General features: G+C 38.7%; 1 protein-coding gene across 2 annotated transcripts in view; it reads right to left on the reverse strand.

The window, feature by feature from the left end:
- Positions 1 to 6,769: 6,769 nt before the first annotated feature.
- Positions 6,770 to 21,879, reverse strand: part of ADAD1 (adenosine deaminase domain containing 1) — a 21,095-nt gene continuing 5,985 nt past the window's right edge. For both annotated transcript variants that reach the window (XM_042470619.1, XM_042470620.1), the window contains exons 2-12: positions 20,747 to 20,958; positions 18,574 to 18,762; positions 17,197 to 17,364; positions 16,539 to 16,625; positions 14,841 to 14,966; positions 14,570 to 14,693; positions 14,098 to 14,268; positions 12,448 to 12,674; positions 8,861 to 9,098; positions 8,425 to 8,557; positions 6,770 to 7,045 (exon numbers count right to left, since the gene is read on the reverse strand). In XM_042470619.1, coding sequence (XP_042326553.1) covers positions 6,932 to 7,045; positions 8,425 to 8,557; positions 8,861 to 9,098; positions 12,448 to 12,674; positions 14,098 to 14,268; positions 14,570 to 14,693; positions 14,841 to 14,966; positions 16,539 to 16,625; positions 17,197 to 17,364; positions 18,574 to 18,762; positions 20,747 to 20,948 — 1,779 coding nt within the window. In that variant the 5' untranslated portion in view covers positions 20,949 to 20,958 and the 3' untranslated portion in view covers positions 6,770 to 6,931. The remainder of the gene's footprint in view (positions 7,046 to 8,424; positions 8,558 to 8,860; positions 9,099 to 12,447; positions 12,675 to 14,097; positions 14,269 to 14,569; positions 14,694 to 14,840; positions 14,967 to 16,538; positions 16,626 to 17,196; positions 17,365 to 18,573; positions 18,763 to 20,746; positions 20,959 to 21,879) is intronic.

Genomic DNA, 21,879 nt, shown 5'->3' on the forward strand with positions numbered 1-21,879 from the left:
TATAGACTAGTCTTCAACTTCTCATTTTTGGGCAACATTTTAGACTATGTGGTAGCCTTTCAACTCCAGGGATTCCTGGGTAAGGTGATTATCTAGATCCATTTCAGCCTGGTTACAGGCCTGGTCATGGGATGAAGCGAGTTTTGGTTTCTTTGGTGGATCGTCTACACTGGGAACTGGACACGAGGAGTATATCCCTGTTGGTTGGATTTCTTGGGGTCTTTTCATATCATTGACTGTGGTATCCTTCTGGGTCGCTTTGCTAGGATGGGGCTTGGTGGTACAGTTCTACAGTAGCGTCATTCTTTTTTGAAGGAGTGCTCTCAGGGGTGGTGCTGGGGGATCCCTGCTCAACTGGCCTGTGGAGTCCCTCAGTGTTCTGTTTTGTCCTCTATACTCTTTAATATATACAGTACACAAAACCACTGGAAGAGGTTGTCTGGGGTATTCAGGTGAGGTGTCACCCATATGCTGATGATACCCAACTCTATTACTCCCTTCCACCTAATTCCAAGGAAACTGTTTCTGTGCTAAACTGGTGTCTGGCAGCTGTAGTGGACTGGTGAGGGCAAAGCTTAATCCAGACAAGAGAGAGAAGCACCTGCTCAATCAAAAGACAGATCTGGGAACAGAGCTTCAATGCAAATTCAGTTTGGGGGTACTGTACTCCTGGATTCAGCCCTGAACCTGGAGGTCCAGGTTTTGGTGGTGACCATAATGGCATTTACACAGCTAATGCTAGTGCATCAACTGGACCTGTTTCCTGGGAAGTCAGAGCTGACCCCAGTAAACACAGGCCTTGGTTACATCCCATTTGGATTAATTTAACACACTGTATGTAGGACTGTCTTTGAAAAGTGCTCAGAAATTTCAATTGGCCCAAGCAGCTGCAGTCAGATTGTCAACTAGGACTGGTCACAGTGAGTACATAACTCCTTTGTTGCAATAGCTACACTAGCTGCTGGTCCATTTCTGGGCTCAATTCATAGTGCTAGTGATAATCTATATAAAACACATATGGTTTGAATCCAGGCTATTTGAAGGACTGTATGTTATTTTCTAAGCCCATGAGAGTTCAAAGGTCACTGGAAGAGGCCCTTCTCTCTGTTCCACCACCTTCTCAGTCTTGTTTGGAGGGAACAAGAGAGAAGGCCTTCTTAGTGGCTGCTCACAGACTTTGGAACTCCTCTAGATAGGCCAGGATGGACCTGTTCTTGCTGTCCTCCCACAACAAGTTAAAACATTTTTATGCCATTTGGCTTTTAGAAACTGACTGGTACAGCTTTTAATGCTGTGTAATGCTGTTGCTAAGGTTTTTATATAATGTTTTAATTAATTTTAATGTTTTAACTACATGAATTGTTTTTAAATAGCTCTTAAATGCCTGTCTGGAGTCGGTAATGGGCTGGATGAGGGAAAACAAACTCAGTGTGAATCCAGGGAAAACGGAAGTACTGGTGATAGGTTCCCCGGTCCTGGGTGGTGAGACCTGTCACCCGGTCCTGAATGGGGTCACACTCCCCTTGAAGGACTCGGTGCGCAGCTTGGGAGCGCTCCTTGACTCTTCGCTCCAGTTGACATCTCAGGTGGATGCGACGGTCAGGAGTGCTTGTTATCAGCTTCAGCTGATACGCCAGCTGCGTCCCTACCTGGACCGTAGGGACCTTGAAACTGTTGTACATGCACTGGTAACCTCTCGATTGGATTTTTGCAATGCGCTCTACATGGGGCAACCCTTGTACCAAACCCGGAAGCTATAGTTGGTGCAGAATATGGCAGCGAGATTGGTCGCTGGTAGTTCCAGGTCTGACCATATAATACCTATCTTGAAGGATGTTCATTGGCTGCCTATCCGCTTCCGGGCTCAATACAAGGTGTTGGTGTTGACCTATAAAGCCCTAAATGGCTTGGGCCCAGGGTATTTAGAGGACCGCCTCTCCCCATACAATCCGCCCCGCACACTCAGGTGAATTGGGATGAAATTACTGGAGGTCCCAAAAGCGCGATATGTTTGTGTATGTTTGCCGCCTTGATCAGGTCACTGGAACGGCAGGCAACAAATAAAACTTATTATTATTATTATTATTATTATTATTATTATTTTATTGATTTAATCTGTGCTGTTTTTAAATATGTTGTTACTATTTCTTGAGTTTCATTAATGGGAGAAAGGTGGAATGTAAATGATGATGATGATCATCATGATTGTATGGTAGATCATTATTTCAACTTAAATTATTTACACTGAGAACTTATTTCTGTAATTGCTTATTTAAAATTGCATTACATTATGCTAGTTGTAATTATATTACATTATCCTAATTGTAAAGTGACTGACAAATCAGAAATCATTGTTGCATTTTCCATCACAACGTTCAAATTTAATTTTGAAACACACACTATGTGGAATAGATCACATAAACGCAGTAATACCAATACCTCACAGACTAGAGACAGAGAAATGAAAACATCTTGAACACAAAAAGCAACATTTCAGCATTCTCTGTGACAGATATAAGATGAAAGAAAGCTATGCTGATATAATTATCAGTTTATCAGTTACGCTTTGATGTTTGCTAGTGTGTGGGTGAAGAGTGAAAATACTTGTACGCATTGAACAGGAGACAGTACTATTTTTTTCTAGGAAGAGGCAAAGATTAGGCATATTTAAAAGCCAATTAGCTTTTTTTAAAAAGTACCTATTATTTATTAAAACATTTATATTCTACTCTATAATCCAGGATCATATGGCATCATACAACATAATTCATTTAAAATAATTTAGGAAGACTAAAAGAATATTACATTATTTAACAAGTAAAAGCAAGACATAGATTTAAAACATCTAAAGACAATTTAAAACTCTGCACACATTTATATTTGGAGAAAATCAATTAGGTCCCAAAGACTTCAATAAAAAGCCATGTTTTTACTTAGGTAGCACCAGGACACCTGTGTTGGTATCAATCAATCAGCTCTATAATTGTGTAATTCTGCAACCGGGGTGTCACAGCTGAGAAAGCTCTCTCACATCTTCCCACACAGTACTGTCCCCTCCAGCAGGACAGAGGAAGACATCTTCCTTAAGTAGTATATGCAACTGCCACAAAACTTTGTCACATACCATTGAATTTCAACCAGCAAAAACCACCACCTCAGTGGCATTACCCATGCTGGAGAATCCACAATCATCCATTCATTTTTGCTAGCTTGTGCAAGTAAAAGGTGGTTTCAAAAAGTGATGCACAGAGGCCTCTGAAAATCTCATTCCTAAAGTGGAACTTCACACACTGGCTATAACTTCTGTATTCTGCCTCTTGCACTCATTTTCCTAATTACAAATAGTGTCTACATTCCACTACTGCACATCTTGCATGGCAACCATACAGACTTTGCCTACCACTGAAATGATGCAAAAGATGGGGTGGATAGGGAGCCAGCAGGGTACAGTGATCTGCATGTTGGACTACGACTCTGGAGACCAGGGTTCGAATCTCTGCTTGACAAAACTGGTGGAAAGAATTATTAAAGAAAAAAAAATCAAGTAGGTAAAAGACTAAGCCTTGCTGAAAAGAAAAATCAACATGGCTTCTCTCCTAATGAAGTTGGTACCAATACAGTCATCCCTCCATATTTGTGGTTTTGATATTTGTGGATCTGATTATTCACGGATTTCATTAATATGTTCTCTCTAGGACTGTCTAGGTCCTCCAGTGCAACTCTGTGGTCAACTTTAACTAAAAGTTGCACTGAAAGACCATTTGTAGCTACTCCAGTGCCATTCTATGTTCAGTGTATGTTGGACATTGACCACAGAGTTGCACTGGAGAACCCAGAGATACCTAGAGAGGTGTCCTCTCAGGTACAGTAAAAACAGTGTTTTTGTTATTTGTGGTTTTTCCATATCCACGGGGGTCTTGTTCCCCTAACCCTAGCGAATATGGAGGGACAACTGTACTCTTGTTTAAACTTACATGGAGAATGGAAAATGTACTTATTGTGAAGTCCTTTTTCAGGAACAGGAGGGAGAGTAGTTTGGAGTGTGTTACTCCTTGCTATCCTAGCAGGTAGGACAAGCAAATCAGGTCTTTAGATTTTCACATAGTGAGAGGGAAGTAACTTCCTCCAACCCAGTTTCATGTAAGCAAGCTCTGCCACAAGAAGGAATAAATTCACCACAAGTGAAAAAAGGAAGATGGAGAAAAATTCTAAACTTTGACAGTATCTTTGACATCCATCCTGTGTCATTGCTTCTCCATCACTGTCTTTGGGTGAGGACAAAAGAAAGGTAACACCACTTCTTGATGATGGTGAAAAAGGTCTAAAATTAAGGTCTAAATGAAGAGTCATGGTAAAACACAAATATTTCCCATTACAGAGAATGCCCCCAGCTCAGACACCCTCCAAGCCAATGTAATGGTTACAAGAAATAAGGTCTTATATGTCAAGTGCTTCAGTAAAACCCTTTTCAATGGTTCAAATGGAAGTCTTGTTAGGGTCTTCAATACCAATTGAAAATTCTAAGTAGGAAAATGTTCATCAAGAGGAGGATGCAAAACACAAGTATATTTGTAGAATCTCTTAACATGAGGATATCTTGACAAAAGTGAGTTTGCCAGGAACCTTCAGAACCTTCAAGGCTGCTATTTACCTCTTTAGGGTGGTGGGTTTCAACTCAGGATCAAACCCAAACTGAAGTCTCAATAACAGGTAGGTGTTCCCAGAGTGACTGCTTAGAACACCACCTGCAAAAAGCTCTCCAGGTTGTTTTGTGGATGTATTTTGTGGAGCCATTTCTGGTGGCTAATATGGTATCTACTACAGGGCTCCCCTGGGTTACGAATTTAATTCGTTCCGCGGCGCCATTCGTAACCCGAAAAGCAAATCATCATCATCATCATCATCATCATCATCTCAAGCTCTCTTTCACATGTAGTACTGCTGAGCCAAGTATCCCCCATGCTAGAATCACAGAAGCACAGAGTTGGAAGCAGCCTCATGGGCCATTGAGTCCACTCCCCTGCTCAGTGTCAGATTGCCAGCTCGATCATTCCCAGCAGGTAGCTGGGAATCCAACCTCTCTTAGAAGACATCCAGAGAAGGAGACTCCATCACCTCTCTAGGCAATTGGTTCTATTGCCGAACTATGCTTACTGTCAAAAAGTTCTTTCTAATGTTCAATCAAAACATACCCTCCTGAACCTTCAAATCATTAGACCTGCTCCTTCCCTCTGGGGCGGCAGAGAACAGACCTGTCCTCTCCTCTCTGTGATGGACCTTGATGTATTTAAAGAGGGCAATGATGTCACCCCTCAGGCTTTTCTTCACAAGGCTGAACACGCCCAACTCCTTTTAGCTTTCTGCATATATTTTGTTTTCCATACCTCCTATCAACCTTGTTGCCCTTCTCTGAACCTGCTCCAATTTGTCTATGTAAGTGGTTCTCAAACAGCCCCCCTCTTTACATCTACATGTGCATGTTGGAGGGCTTCTCCCACTTGATGTAGTATATGAATAAAATATTTTGGGTTTTAGTGTGCGTGTATTTTCATTCTCTCTCTCTCTCTCTCTCATTTTTTAACATTTTGTAAGCAAGTAACATTGTTCAAATTAGAGCATTTTTATTTCAGTAAATTCAACACCAAATTCAACTTGATGTGAAGCATGCGCCTTTGGAAAGAGCAAAAGGAAAGGAAGGGTTTTAACTTTGCTCCTTCTAAAGACACAAACAAGTAATTTTCCCTTTGGAAAGAGCAAAGGGGAAGGAAAAGGTTCACTTTGCTTCTTCCAAAAGCTGAACCATCACCAGCCAATGCATTTTGCCTTTGGAATAGGCAGAGAGAAAGCAAAAGGTTAACCTTGCTCTCTTCCCAAAAGCTGAAATGACACTTTGATGAAAAATATTGCACCAGACACTGGGAAAAAATTAACCAGGGTGCAAACCTTTTCCCAGATACAGTACTGTATGTTATGTCAGTACTTCTGGCAGCAGTGGTGAGAGTAACAGAACACAAACAGAAAAAGTATCTTACCACTGTTTGGAAGCATCTTTCTGAGACTGAAAATATATTAAGCTTGTTCTTGCATATATTAATATACAACACAAATATAAACTTGGAGACAGACAGATAACAGTGTTCCTTAAATGCTGTGTTTACAAAACATTCCATCTTAAAGTTCATTTTCATCTAAATACTTTTAAAAATACATTAATTACAAAGAATCAAATCACAAATTAAGTAAGACATATAATACAGTTTCCAAGTTTCTCTCATACACAAAAACATTCACAGAATACTAGACTTGCAAGATATGCAAGCTGCAGAACTGTTTCCATAATGCACATTCAACAGATCATATAAATGGTTCAAAATGTGTTTGTGGGCTTTTTCTCCTGTTACAAAAATTTAACTTTAGCAATTTCCTGCAGATTTTAATTCAAGAGCCCACAACTGAAAAGGCATAAAGCCCACAAAGTTTCAAGATGATTAAGGAGGATAGTAGTGGCTTTTAAAGCCAGACTAGGGCTCAGTCTTCCAGAAAACAAACCTATGACATAATAGCTTACATTGCCATCACACAATACGGTTCTAAGCACAGCAAAATTACCACACAATTTCCCCCCTTCATTAGTCAATACAGAGCACTGTAATCAAACTCTCAAAGAAAATGTTTTCATATGAACTGCTATGACTACAAAACACAAACTATTTTCTAGGGCCAGGTAATTTTACACTAGTAAAAGTCTCAAGAATAAAAACAGCTTGCATATTTTAATAAGTAAGGTTATTTATTTAAGCTAATGTTTACACACAATTTTCCAGCTAATAGCTGACACTACTAAACAGCAGTGATTTACATTTATTAACCAATAAAATCTATTCAGAGAAAGAACCTATTTCAGTAGGTAACAAAGCTGGTGTTTCAATCTTTACATACTGAAATGTTCAATACGTGGAGATTTCACAATCCAGGATCCATAACCATGCTGCTCCAGGTAAGTTTTCAGCAAATGTTTTGCTCCTTGGTAAGATTCAGCCATAATCTAAAAGTTTAAAAATTACAGAATTAGTAAAATAACATGATACAATTAGTATAAAGAAATCCTGTGAAGAAATGGTTTCAAAATAAAGCATTCTACTTCTGACAGAATTCATATAGCAGTCCTTTCTCATGTTTTATTTAGAAAGTCTGCACATACAGTATGTTATTGTGAAATAAGTAAATGGAAATAAATTTTAACTTAGCTATTTATGTTTTAATAAATTTGACCAAAATATTTTTACATTCCCCTTCAGTTACTCTTAGGATGCTTTATGAAAAGGTGTAATTAAAACACAAATACAACAATATAATGAACATTTATAAAGCCATAAAAAATAATAATAAAATCATGGAAAAAGGATAAGAATATAACTTAACACCAAAGGACAGTAAAAGTTAGGCACCAGGCAAACCTCTCTGGATAGTTTTCCATAAGTGAGGCCTGAATACCGATAAGGTCCCCTGTGGTAGCTTTCTGCTTCACCTAAGATAGGGTTACATTCAGGAGGTCAAAACCAAATATCTGAATTGTGTTCAGAAACCCTATTAGCCAGTACAGTTGACAGACGACAGCTGTAATATGATCATAATGCACAGATATGTATGCAGCCAAGGCAGATTGATAGAAACAATAAACTGAACTAAAATCTTTTTGGAAACTGTAAAGGAATCTCCATATATATCACAATTATCAAACCTTGAGATTACCACACACTACATAAACTACAACTACATTCATTCACACACTATCCAAGATTTCCACATCTGATGTACATTCAGGCTAAAATATTCTACATGTATAGAGAATATACAAGATAGTATTTGTATCAACCAAGGTCTTAATGAACTAAGATGTACCCAGGTTCCTTCTGCAATGCAACAATTCACCCAAGGCCTTCTTCTCTCTCTCCAAGCCACCTTAAAACAAGACATGTCTTTCTACATTATGACATACAATTTATCCAATCATCTTCTCCTTCTATGGTAAATCAATATGCCATGTACGCTTGTTTTTTAAAAGAGATGTTTCACCTTAAACACCCCACTTTATACTTCTAAAATCTTTATCTGTCAAACTTAAAATGCTTCATACCTTCCACACCATACTTAAATCAGGGAATAAAATAGTTTAGGATTCTGTGGTACAAATACTGAGTACAGTAACAAATTATGGTAAAAAAATAACATTTTTGGTTTTGACTACATTATTAGAGTCTACACATACACCACACATACTACTATAGTTGTAACTTACAAATTCATTTCCCAAATTTATGAAAGCACAAAGTTAATCCAGTTCTGAAGTCACTATGAATTACAGTCTGAAGTAAAGTTTGTGAAATCCATGCTTTTACCATGTTTCACTCCAGCAAGTCTTACCTTTGCTTCATGGTATGTTCCTGCCTTAAGTAAATCATCTCTCTTTGATTCTTTCACCAGTAAGTTAAAACGACTTAACATTGCAGCTTTGCAAAGACGACTTGCCATTGAAATGCCACTTTTGAAGGGTGAACTAGTTAAGAAAAAAATGATTATGAAGAGCACACTCTAAGGATACTTACACAGGTTATTTGATTTTTAAAGCTAGTTGCAATTACAGTATTAAAACTGAAATTCTTTTAAACAACTAGGGCTGCATACAATCTCAGGAGAAGCTTCGACTTTAAAGTTATTTTAAGAGAAAACTAACTAGGAATGATTAAGATGACTATCACTTGCCAAGCATATGACAACCCTCCTCCTTACTCAGTTTTGAAAAGTAAGAACAAAGTTCAGTGCTTCTCAAATCTTAATATACTTTATTATAAACATTTACCTTTCTGTGATCTTCCCATTTAACCCATCAACCACCTCTAATGATAAGTCTCCTTGGGACCAATTCAAGCTAAGAGGTCTATGTTCCAAATCTATTTGCACAGGATAAGCAGCAGATACCAAACTGACGTGAGATCTATTCACTAGGTAGAATATGGGAAGTTTGGAAGTGAGTGCATCATCTATACGTTGTTTGATAGCCATTTCCAATCCTCGTGTATCATTGCAATTCCCATCTCCTAAAACACAATGAGTCACAAATATTTAAAAAGAGGGCTAAAGCAGCATACTTAACATTTTGATAGCTTGTTCTGCTGTTCATTATAAACCTCAAGATTTATTCCATAAAACATTAATGTTATTAGAAATTAAAATGAAACATACTGGCCGACACCTGGCTGAATGAGACTACGTGTGAAAGGGATCTGGGAGTCCGAGTAGACCACAGGCTGAACATGAGTCAACAGTGTGATGTGGCAGCTAACAAGGCCAATGCAATTCTAGGCTGCATCAATAGAAGTATAGTGTCTAGATAAAGGGAAGTAATAGTGCCATTCTATTTGGCTCTGGTCAGGCCCCACCTGGAATATTGTGTCCAGTTCTGGGCACCACAATTTAAAAAGGATGTTGAGAAACTGGAGCGTGTCCACAGGAGGGCCAAATGGTGAAGGGTCTAGCAACCATTCCCTATGAGGAACGACTCAGTGAGCTGGGATGTTTAGCTTGGAGAGGAGACGGTTAAGAGGTGATATGATAGCCCTGTTTAAATATTTGAAGGGATGTCATATTGAGGAGGGAGCTAGCTTGTTTTCAGCTGCTCCAAAGACTAGGACCTGGAGCAATGGATGCAAGTTAAAGGAAAAGAGATTCCGCCTCAACATTAGGAGGAACTTCCTGACAGTAAGGGCTGTTCAACAGTGGAACACACTCCCTCGGACTATGGTGAAATCTCCTTCTCTGGAGACCTTTATGGCCATCTGTTGGGATGCTTTGATTTAGAGTTCCTGCATGGCAGGGCACTGGACTGGATGGCCCTTGTGGTCTCTTCCAACTGTATGATTCTATGATTCTACTGAGGTAGCACTGTAACAGTCAGTGAGATATTAAATAATATACCAGGAAGAGAATGAATGGATCCAGACTCAGGGCCATGGCTTCCTTGATTGAGTCTATCCACCTGTAATGCAGTCTACCTCTTTTCCTGCTGCCTTTTACTTTAACGAGCATTGGTGTCTTTTCTAGTGACTCATAGGAAGGTTACAGACCACCAGAAAGAGGTGCCAGGGAGGCGCCTTTCTTTGCTCCACAGCAGCGCTGCAGCAACCAAACTGTGCAACGCTGCTGTGCAGTAACAAAAGAGCATTAAAAAGCGGCTCCTTTTTATGGCGCAGTTGCGCCACTGCAAACCTACAAAGATGCATCGATGGCGTCGCAGCTGCGCAGCACTGTTTGGATGCTGCGCAGCTGTGACGTCATAGCTGTACACGCCGTGTAGGTGGTGCTGCACAGATGCAACTCCCTCACCACATGTTAGTGTTGCGGGGCGTGTGCACGCGCCACCCTGAGGCAACCCTAGCACGTCATGGGCGCGCCGCAAATGGCCTATTTGTACAGGGCATACTTTCTCATGTGTCCAAAATGTGACTGCCTCAGTCTACTTATCCTGGCCTCCAGGGGATGTTCAGACTTGATTTGATTTGTTAGTTAACAGCTATCTGATTCCCAGTCAATTAAGCTTAATTGTGCAAATCTGTTGGGGTTTTTTATATTATGAAATTGTATAAAGGTGTTCTTCACATTGTACTGTATTTCAGCATTATGGCTGATAGTGTACTGGTACTTCAGCTTTACTTTAAATTTTGATATTAGTTCATGTCTGTGCTACAATCTGCTTGTGGTCTCATTTTTTTTCCATCTCTCCACTTTTGGAATAACAATTTCTCCAGAGTTCTTAGTTTTCAGTCTTTGTGCAGACTCTGGGCTTTATGTTGGGCTAAAAGATAGATGCTGGCAAAATATCCCCCTCCCCCCGGCCAGTCTCTTCCTGGAGAGACTCATGTCTAAAAATTAGGGCATGTGCTGGACTTTATTTAAGCTTCCTGCCCTGTAGAGTCACCTCAGACAAGGATCAACCATCACATTTGTCAAGAGACATGGCATGACAACATGTGGTAATGTTATCCTGCACATAAAGTGTGTTTTTCTATTGGGCTATCATTTGAATACTGGAAGAGAGTTATACATGAAGATTCAATTCTCCCATTATGGTAGAAAGATAAGATATATTAATTAGTCCCCAGGTCAAAAGGGATTAAAGGTTGAAGCTTGATACAAATGATGATTTCTACACTATGGTACCAGATTTTTAAAAGCCACATGAACATCTTGTTGAGAAAATCGCATGTAATCTTGTATCAGTTAAATTTCATGATAGCATAACTTCTGAGCGCTAAGCAATTCTGTTCTCTTGGTAATTTAATAATCCAATATAATGTCTATATGTCTATATCAATTAAGAGAGCCAGTGCGGCTTTAAGTGTTGGACCATGACTCTGGAGAGCAGGATTTGTTTCCCTGCTTGGCCATGAAACCCACTGGGTGACCTTCGGGCAAGTCGCATGCTTTTAGCCTGAGGGGGAGAACAATGGCAAATCTCCTCTGAACAAATCTTGCCAAGAAAACCCTGCAATAGGGTCGCTATAATTTGGAAATGACTTAAACGCACATAACAAACCTAACAAAACCAAAAATAAAATTATTTATTATATCATGTGAAAATGGGTGGATGTATTTTCACTAAATTCAGAAGATAAGTTTGGGAAGATATGTCCAACTTAATATACAGGATATGTGGCATACGTGACATTCATGGGGGTGAAAATTCGGGCACTGTAATTATTTCATTCATGCAGTGTACTATGGTATACCATTTGAAAGATTTTGACATGAGAATTTTTAAAAAATACCCTTTTGAAATTTTACTATAGTAATATAATTAAAATTCTGTCTGTTATGGCATCAGGTATAAACAACTTGATGAATTTTCAACCAATATAGAGGTAATATTTGGGATGATATAATTTCATATACTGGCTATGTAGCACGCACAGAATTCACTATGGGATAATTGGCATCCCAATTATTTTTTTTATTCATATGGAGTAGTGTATTTATGGACCTAATGGGAGCAGCATACGCATTCCAATACCACTGAAACTGATGTGCAAGATGAAGAACATTTTGAGTAGCCAATGCTAGGTAATACAACAAGCCTTAAATAGACTGTTGTTCATGCTGTGTGCCTTCAAATCGTTTCTGATCTATGGCAACCTAAGGATACAAGGTTTTCTTGGCAATATTTGTTCTGAGAGTTTGCCTTTGCCATCCTCTAAGGCTGAAAGGCTGTGACTTGCCCAAGGACAGGCCGTGGGTTTCCACTGGTGAGCAAGGATTTGAATTTTTTTTCCTCCAGTATCCTAGTCCAACACTTAACCACTATACCATGCTGGCTTCCACCTTAAATAGATAACCTGTCATACTATATTTTAACAGCCCTTCAAGTAAATGAATTAGAAAGCATTCACTTACCAACAATGATCCCACTAATATAAACTGGTTGAATAAAGTGACTCAGCAAGGCTCCCTGAAGACCCAGCACTTCCCATCTTGTTAGTTTATCAGTGGCAGACATGCTGCTTACTCTGGCGATTTCAGCAGGATAGTAGATTGTGAGATAAATCTTGCCTTCAACAGCAACATGAAGGCATAGTTCTTCAGCAGCTTCAAATGCAGATGCAGATGTCGGATTGAGGCGTCTACAAAATGGGACGATCATTAAGACTTAATAGTCAGGTAAAATGGATATATAATTAGGGTGAAATAAAAGCATATTAATAAGAGAATGCCTTGCTAGTTAATATCAAAATCTTTATTTTTAATGGAAATTTCAATCCCATACAGAATAGAAATGAAGAATACATTTGCTACCAAATTTCTACAGTGAGGAGTATAAGAAAAATGTATTCCTCACCTAGAGAAAAAGGCCAATTAAATTTAATCCCCCTGAAAAAAACAATTCCCTTTTGCCAATAAACATGGAGGAAAAACCTACATGTGAATGATCTCACTTCATTTTGATTTCCACAATGCTCTTCTATCAGATATTTATATGCTTCAGAAAATTTAGCTTCTGCCAGGTATAACCCTTCAAAGAGTTTCTGAACTGGGGGTTCCCTCTACTGTGTTTTTGCAAAGATTATGATTTTTATATCTTGTTTAGTTTGTACAATCTAACCTGCAATTCTTCCCCATTAGTGGTTCTTCTCTTATAAAGAGCCCTCATATGCAACTTTACCACTTAATAAAGTTCCCATGCAGGTAGAATGAGAGATTGTATGGAAATATGGGTAAAGAAATCTGCCATGTCGCAGAAAGATACACAAGGCCAGTTAGGAAATGCACAAGGCTTCCTTATCTTCTAAACAGGTGGAGATGCGAACGCAGATATGGCCTCTTTACTCTGATAGTTTCACAATCTTATACACTGGATCATTATTACATTTGCTTGCGCGGCAAATTCATCTTGGATAAAAGGGGGTACTTTCAACAGTTTCTGAACTTAGTAACTCCCTGAGAAAAAGATATATCCCCTCATTAATGAACAAAGCTACTGAAGTATATTAATATTGAACAACAGATAGAGGCTGGAGCAGGCAGAGAAAACAGTATTTATAGTGCCTGTGCTAAGGCAAATATTCTGATATTTCATGTTATTGTATCCAATTTTTGCAACTGTTATCTTTTGGCCCTCTAGTCACCATATACGTAAACACTCCATGGCATTCTCTCACACCAAGATTTATTTATTTGTTTATGGAATCCTATTTTCCCCGAAAACACCCATAAACATGAAGATGTTGAAGATGTTGGGGGACAAAGTTTGCCACGTTTTAGGCCCATCTGGGCTATTACAAAGTAAACTGCAGGGGAATGGACTGGATGGCCTGTGACGTCTATACCAACTCTTACAATTCTATTGGCAAAAAAGTTGACAAAAACATGACAGATGGCCTCCTACTTCTTCTAGAGTATTCGGAATTATCACACATGTCCAAATTTGGAGATGCTGGAAGGGTTAAAGAATGATCTTTGGAGGATCATCGTTTTCTCACACGAGCTGTAAAGGAAACAATATATTTATATGAATTAAGCATCAATTCTGGTACATATCATACGTACAGTACTGACTTTATTTGAGCAGATCCTTTTGGCAACTGGTTCATATAGAGATATATATTTACATTTGGCTTTAATGCAAGCAGTTTTGATGTTGGTTCAGCAGAAAATATGGATTTTTCCATCATACTTGGATTTTTACTGTAGTAGAGCAAAAGCTGTCTATAAAAATACCTTTAAAGAAAGAAAAAGATTATTTACAAAGTCTTTAAAATTTACATCCCAGAAACAAACACAATGCCCAAGACTGTACATCAGGGATATGTATGCACATCTGCAAGTGCAAGAGCACCAGATGTGGAATCCTGAATTGAGTGAAGGTGTTTCACATTGGGAAAAAAATGTCCAACTGGCTCTACAGAATTTATACATGTGTAAGAAACCAACAGGATTCTAGCCATTGAGTTTGCATGCATGCAGTGATGCATAAGCACCTTAATAGGACTTGAGAAAAGGAGCAGGACTGTACACTTACCTAAGAAGAGAACGCCTAGCAGTAACAACAGCATGACTATCATGTAATACTCTCCCATCAGGGTGAATACACTCACTATAGTTAAATTCACCTGTTCCAATAGCTACCACTTCATGCTGTTTACCTAAAAAAAGAAAGAAAAGAAACTGAAGGAATTTAGATTTCAGTTTCAGAATCTGTCATGATTTACTTTTACTGATACTACATATACTACACACACATATACAAACCCATCACAAAGTAATTACATTTTGGGTAACAATATGCATACCTCTTTCAATTATGAAAGCAGCCAGTGAACTGCTACAAATCTGGTACTCTGGATATTTAGCAATCAAATTGTTGAATGTTTCCTTGACAACGTGAGAAATTTTCCCATGTGCAAGATGCCGGTCTTCTAGTAGTGTTAAAAACCCATGAAGCAAGAAAACAAAAATTAGAACGAGACATTTTAACAGCAATGGAAAGATCACAAAGAAAGATTGTGCTGTTCTGCTTCGTTTTTTTTTATTATAGGGATGTAAAGTCCGAGCATGAAATTCCTCTACTCTAAATCTACAGGGAGGATTAACCCAGCTTCTCAGCTGCCTCACTGAGTATACTGCAACAACGGGACTACCCTTTTGTGCTAGTGGGACTGCATGCTCCAGTGAGACAAGAGGTTATTGCTGATGGCAGGCATGCTGCTTGCAGGGTCTCTACTGTCAGACAGGCTTTTGCTGAGGAGCCAGACTAAACGCGCCAAACAGCTACTGGGCAAAAGTAGCGGAGGGTGACAGTGATAAATGATCTCTCAAAAACAAAAGCAGTGGCACCATAGTGCCCAAAAATTACACTCTCAGGTTGGATGGCACTCCACAAGCTACTGGGACAGAGCAGAAGACAACTATGAGTAGTGCTGTAGCTAATGATGCAACTGGACTTAAGCCAAAAGGGCATTCCACTGCAGACGCTTTTCAGTTGTCAACTGCCAACTCAACTGCCTAGCTGGACACAAACATAAACTGGGAGAAAAAAACATTTAATCATGTTATGTTTTAAGTCTCTGTAACAGAAAGATTTGCTTTTAAGCATTAATCTCAGCACAAATGATGTTACCAACCTGTTACAATAAATTTATCTAACATTTTTGGTATATGAATTTAATGTTGGAGGAAAGGGAACATATGTATGTTCCATTTATCCTACTGCTCTCTATAGAATTTATCAAACTGGGCTAATTTTGGCATTAAAGAGAGATTAAAGAGCATTTAAAGTATCCCGCAAAGAAAGTGAAAATGGCAAGTAATTGCGTGAATGATTATCACACAAAATTGTGCAAATAAAGTGATACCGGAAATGCACTTATGCTGACATCCCAAAAGTAAAGAGATGTGTGTTAATGCTTCTTTGTGACCACTTTAATGGCAGGTTTTATGCGACATTGTGTGAAATCGTTTTGTGTATTTACACAATTTCCCCAGGATATTCACTGGATAAACTCCCAATCTCCTTCGTGTGATAAACTCCTATGTTAGTGTTAGCTTAAAGTATACATTTGACAGAACCTGAATGTGTGTATGTGCACACTTGTCCCTCCATATTCACTAGGGTCAGGGGCACAAGACCCCCGTGAATATGGAAAAACCGCAAATAACAAAAACACTGTTTTAACCTGAGAGGACACCTCTCTAGGAATCTCTAGGTCCTCCAGTGCAACTCTGTGGTCAACATCTGAGGGACAATGACCACAGAAATGCACTGGAGGAGCTACAAATGCCTAGTAAAGTATTCTCTCTAGGAATCTCTAGGTCTTTTAGTTAAAGTTATTAGTTAAAGTTGACCATAGAATTGCACTGGAGGACTTAGATATTCCTAGAGAGAAATATTAATCAAATCCAGAAACATCAAAGCCGCAACTATGGAGGGATGAGTGTATATCCATAAGTACAAAAAATAATAATAATTTTTAAAAAATCAGCATTCCTACCATAAGGAATCCGTGAAATGTTGACAGATTCAGCTGTAACCTGAGGTTCTCCTATACTGGCAGTTTCTGAAAGGTTCCTGAGGGTACCTGTAAGCAGAACAATAGCTGTGAAAATTAACACAGACCTACATTCTACCGATAGTCTTAAGAGTAAACCAGTTTAATTAGTTGGATTTACATGAGTTCACTCATTATCTAGCAAATGATTCAATGTGCGTATTTCAGCTGGAACTATTAAAAGCATTCAGGCCGTAAAATGACTTTTTTGGGTATTATAGCAGTAGTACCTACCACATTAAAAATTATGCCCTTCTTCTTGTGTAGGACACATAGCTCAAGCACCACACACAGCAGTTATTTATCTGCTCATAAAAAGCTCAGGATCTTCCACAAATCATTAAACAGGAAAATGTTGTGGGATTTCTAACATAGCTAGACCATACTGCATCTTAATATAGTGTCCAAATACCATATGAGCAGTTAGTAAAATGCAACTATATACTGATCCCTCTGGGAAAAGTGACAATGGTTCTCCATCTGGATGTCTCTCAATCAGTAAGACCTCAACATGAAATAAATGAAGAGCATTTACTGAACAGGTTCTTAAATATTAGCCTGCTGCTCTAGAATACATGAAGTGTGTGTGTTTAGAGTTTACCTGGGTTTTCTAGAGCTTTTGGTTCTGCCTCCTCCAGCTGCAGTAGTTCATCAAGAGCAAGTTTTGCAGCATTTGATTTTGATTCCTTCTTGTTTTGTCCCAAGCCAGTTTTGTATTGAATACCATCAACCACAGCACAAAAAGCAAAGTAAGCTCCAAAGTGATTGCCTTCAAAATATGCAGACCAAAAATTTAGTATTAACCAGCAGATACCAAGGGCCCACTGTATATTATTTTATAAAGCTTTAACAGCTTTCAATTTCAATGTATCTGTAATTCAAGATTACAGAAACATGAATGCTTCTTTACATTTCTAGTGAAAATTATGCTCTTAATGACAATTATTTTAAACTCACACTTAAATAAATACTTTTCGGTAAGCATGTTTTGGATTAAATTACTAATCTTTCATCAATTCTTAGAATTATGATTTATATTGTATATGGGGAATGGAAATGATAGGAACTGAGCAAAAAGCAACATACCCGTATATACTCGACTAAAAGTTGACCTCATGTATAAGTCAAGGGCAGGTTTTGGGGGCAAAATAATGGATTTTGATATGACCCTTGGATAGGTCAAGGTTAAAACTTAGGAACATGCAACAAAGGCTCCAAATGATGAAGCAAAGGTAAACAATGCCAAAGAACCTACATATTTCTGGCAGGCATAATGGTTTTGGCTCACACTAAAGAATGAATGGAAGAGAAAGCAGAGAGAGGTCAGTGCTTCCAAGACAGATACCACTCTTGCCTTTTACCAGGGATGGTTCTCTTTTTAATAAGAGTTAAAATATAGTATTTACAATGACCCACGGATAAGTCGACCTAGTTTTTTGGGGTCAATTTTTTGACTAAATTTTTTTAGACTTATACATGAATATATACAGCACGTCTCCAAAAACTTTATTTATATGGATTATATAAAGAAAGATGACAACTTAGGAAAGGGTGCAGAATGCTGCAACGATAATCAAGGAACTAGAATTTTAATACTGTACATTGATCAAGCTATTGAAATAAACTTGTGGAAATGAGGGAGAAAATAATGCTAAGTGTTTGGAATTCAAAGCAGCCATTTAACTTTTAATGTATTCAAATAGAATAGTAAGCTTGCTGGGAGAAACAAACCAGGACTCCAAGCTTAGACAACAGAGTGGTCAGACCATTATTGTTTGTTTAGCTCTTCACATTAGTGAGAGGAGGCCAGTAAGAATGAATGGGTTGAGAGCAGTGGCAAAAAGCTCATTATTCTCTAGAATCCTTCTCACTATATGGTGTTACGGTACCAGTACCATTAAAAGCGAAGTCTGACTGTCAAATTACAGCATAGATTCTTTATAAATTATTTGACTGTGTAAGTGAACAAATCACTTACCTGTAGCAATTGTTTCTTTTAATTCGAGCTGTACACGCTGCATCTGTGCAAACTGATGCAAAGCTGACACTGGATTTATTTCCCCTCTTTTATATTTGATAACAAATTCCCTTGGAATTTTCTTTGGAGGCAGTGAAGTAAGTGGAACAACAGGTGCTGCCTTGGAATAGTGGTAGTCAGGAACTTGACCTAAAATGCATTGTTGATAATAATGCAAACATTGGGGCTAGGTACTTATCACGCATCACAACATTTAACACTTTCTTAAAAAAATGATGTAGTAACTTCTGTCAATCCATCTATTATTGGTTATTTATGTCCTTTTCTAGGGTATAAACGTCAAGCTAAAAACAACAGATTTACTGTCCTTAAGTTATGGTTTGTTTGTTTTTAATGGTAAGACTGATCTTTTTAAAAACTCTAAAACATAGGCACTACATTTAGCAAAAGAAACACCAAAAAGGAAAGAGTCCAATATAGGAATATATGAAGGTCATTATAACTTCATATGTATGTTGAAGACAGTAGAAGTCTCCTGATAGTCTAAAACATATTTCCATCAATTTTTTCTTAAACTGTGAATTTCTACTAGCATAATTAAAAACAGTAAATATTTGAATAAGTGGTTATTAGTTTGCTTTTGACAGTAATGAGCGCAGTCACAGCTTATATCTGAACCAGAGCTTAGGATAGCAAGACAACTCAATTTATCCTACTTTTAAAGAAAAACAGATGTGGTCAATTGATAGGAGAGAAAATGAATTATACCACATTTGCTTATGAAAGCCTCATGTGCCAGAATACTGAGGAAAAGCAGTTTCCCACTCCCATTTGAGAAGGGCCATTCTCAAAGTACAAAACCAAATGAAAACTCAAGACTATGTGTATCTCAAATGTGGAAACATAATGTGGAAAACAGCCTTATAGAAACATGTGAAGGATCAAGCAAAATGGTCTGGATGGATAAAAGTGTTAATTCAGTTACTGTATATATTCGACTACAAGTCAACCTCATGTATAAGTTGAGGGCAGGTTTTGGGGGCAAAATTATGGATTTTGATATGACCCTGGATAAGTCGAGGGTAAAACCTAGGGACATGCAACAAAGGATCTAAATGATATAGCAAAGGAAAACAATGCCAAGAACCTACAATATTATGGCAGGCATAACCGTTTTGGCTCATGCTAAAGGCTGGACAGAAGAGAGAGCAGAAGGAGGTCAGTGCTTCCAGGACAGTTTGTACTCTTGTCTTTCACCAGGGGATAATTCCCCTTTTAATAAGAGTTAAAGTATAGTATTTACATTGACCCATGGATAAGTCAACCTAGGTTTTTGGGGTCAATTTTTTGACTAAAATTTCTAGACTTATACATGAGTATCTATAGTACTATTACAATGGCATTTTTTTAAAAGGATAAAATCTGTAATTTAGTCAAGCAAGTCATTTTTAAATTGCTTCTGGACATCAACCTAGCCTTCTGGTAATATAAGCAACATAAAACAATGTATTCCCTTAGAAGGTGACTAAAAAAGATATAGTTTTTAAATATATTATATATTTGCTGTTGTGTGTCTTCAAGATGTTTTCAACTTATGGCAATCTTAAAGTGACCCTATCATGGGGTTTTCTTGGAAATATTTACTCAGAGTTGGTTTGCCATTGCCTTCCTGAGGCTGAGAGCATGTAACTTGCCCAAGGTCACCCAGCAGGTTACACAGCTGAGTGGGGAATAGAAACCAGGTCTCCTGAATTGTTTTTAACATGTTTTAATGTGGCTGTTATTTAATTATCTTTTAACTTTTGTAATCAATGTTTTAATTTTGTTCTCTCTTTTTAAAATTATTGTAACCCACCTTGAATCCCACTGTGGGAGAAAGGCAGGATATAAGTCCCTGAAATAAATAATTAAATAAATAGTCCAGCACTCAAACCACTATGCCAGGCTGACACTCCTATATGTGTGTGTGTGTATTCTACAACACAGACTCCAATCATACATGTAGAACGAAATCCCAGAGGTACAAGCAGGTTCAGGAAAGAAGAATTACTAGGAACATACAAACACTGCAAACATGCAATGACTAATGGACCATAGTAAGGAATTCCAGAGAATCGCCATAACTCAAGGACTGTTAACGACAATACACACACACAACCCTCTACACATATACCTGTGATAGCTGTCACCTTAGACGCCAGGTTAGCAATGTTGGATGTTTCAGAAGGTACAAACATTTGCTTGGCATTCTCTGACTGTAAAACCAAGGGAGCTGAGGGCTGCACGGAAGGCTGCGAGGGCTGGGTGGGCAAATTCTTCTTTAGCATCTGGGCAAAACTAGGCACCCTGGAAGCTTGAGGCCAGTCGCTCGCCATCTCGTCCCACCTAAAAAACAGACAAAGTGGACACGGCCTGGTCAGTGTCTTTATTAACAGCAACCCTTCAGTATAAGGTGTGGACAGCGGCTGGCAACAAGTTGCTTGTCTGGACTGCAACTCTCAAAAGCCCTCCCCACTTCTTGAGGAGGATTCTGCGAGATGTAGTATAAGAAATTAAAAAAGAGAGAGAGAGAGACAAACTTTTAAAGCTTGACTGTTGGACAAGTTCACTGCTTACCAAGGGGGGGGGGGAGGATGAGGAAAAATCTGACATATGGTTAACCAGTCATCCTTGGTGCTTTTCACTGAAGTGATTCAAGATCCCTCCACCCCACCCCACCCCACTCCGTTTCTCCCCCTCACAAGGACGTAGCCAGGATTTTGGGAAGGGGGGGGTCAAGACTCAGGGCCACCATTTTGAGAGGCTAAGAGTCCCCCCCAAGACACAAAAACAGGGTCGAGCGTTTACCCGCGACACCTTGATGGCACCACTTTAACTTCCGTTATGGCTTCGTGCAATGGAATCTTGGGAACTGTAGTTGAGTCATCTGTCAGGTGCCACAACAAACTACAAATCCCAGCATTTCACAACATGGAGCCAAGGGCAGTTAAAGTGGCATCAAACTGGATTATTTTTTCAGTGCAGAAGCAAACTGAGTCCTTCCTCTAAAGGTGTTTACATCAGATAAATTCAGCTCAATAAAGCAAAGTGCAGATGCTCAAGCAATGAGCGGCAGCCACTCTGTTCATGCTCAGAGACACTCTGCTCATGCTTTGAGACACTGCATTCCAACATCTGAGCTGAGCTACGAACCCAGGCTGCATCCACACATTTCATTCCCACTTCCAAGAGGGATTTTTAATTTTGAGACACACACACACACACACACACACACACACACACACACACCTTTTAATTCCAAGACCT

The sequence above is a fragment of the Sceloporus undulatus genome, chromosome 5, assembly GCF_019175285.1.
Source record: "Sceloporus undulatus isolate JIND9_A2432 ecotype Alabama chromosome 5, SceUnd_v1.1, whole genome shotgun sequence".
In the NCBI taxonomy this organism is placed as follows: Eukaryota; Metazoa; Chordata; class Lepidosauria; order Squamata; family Phrynosomatidae; genus Sceloporus; species Sceloporus undulatus.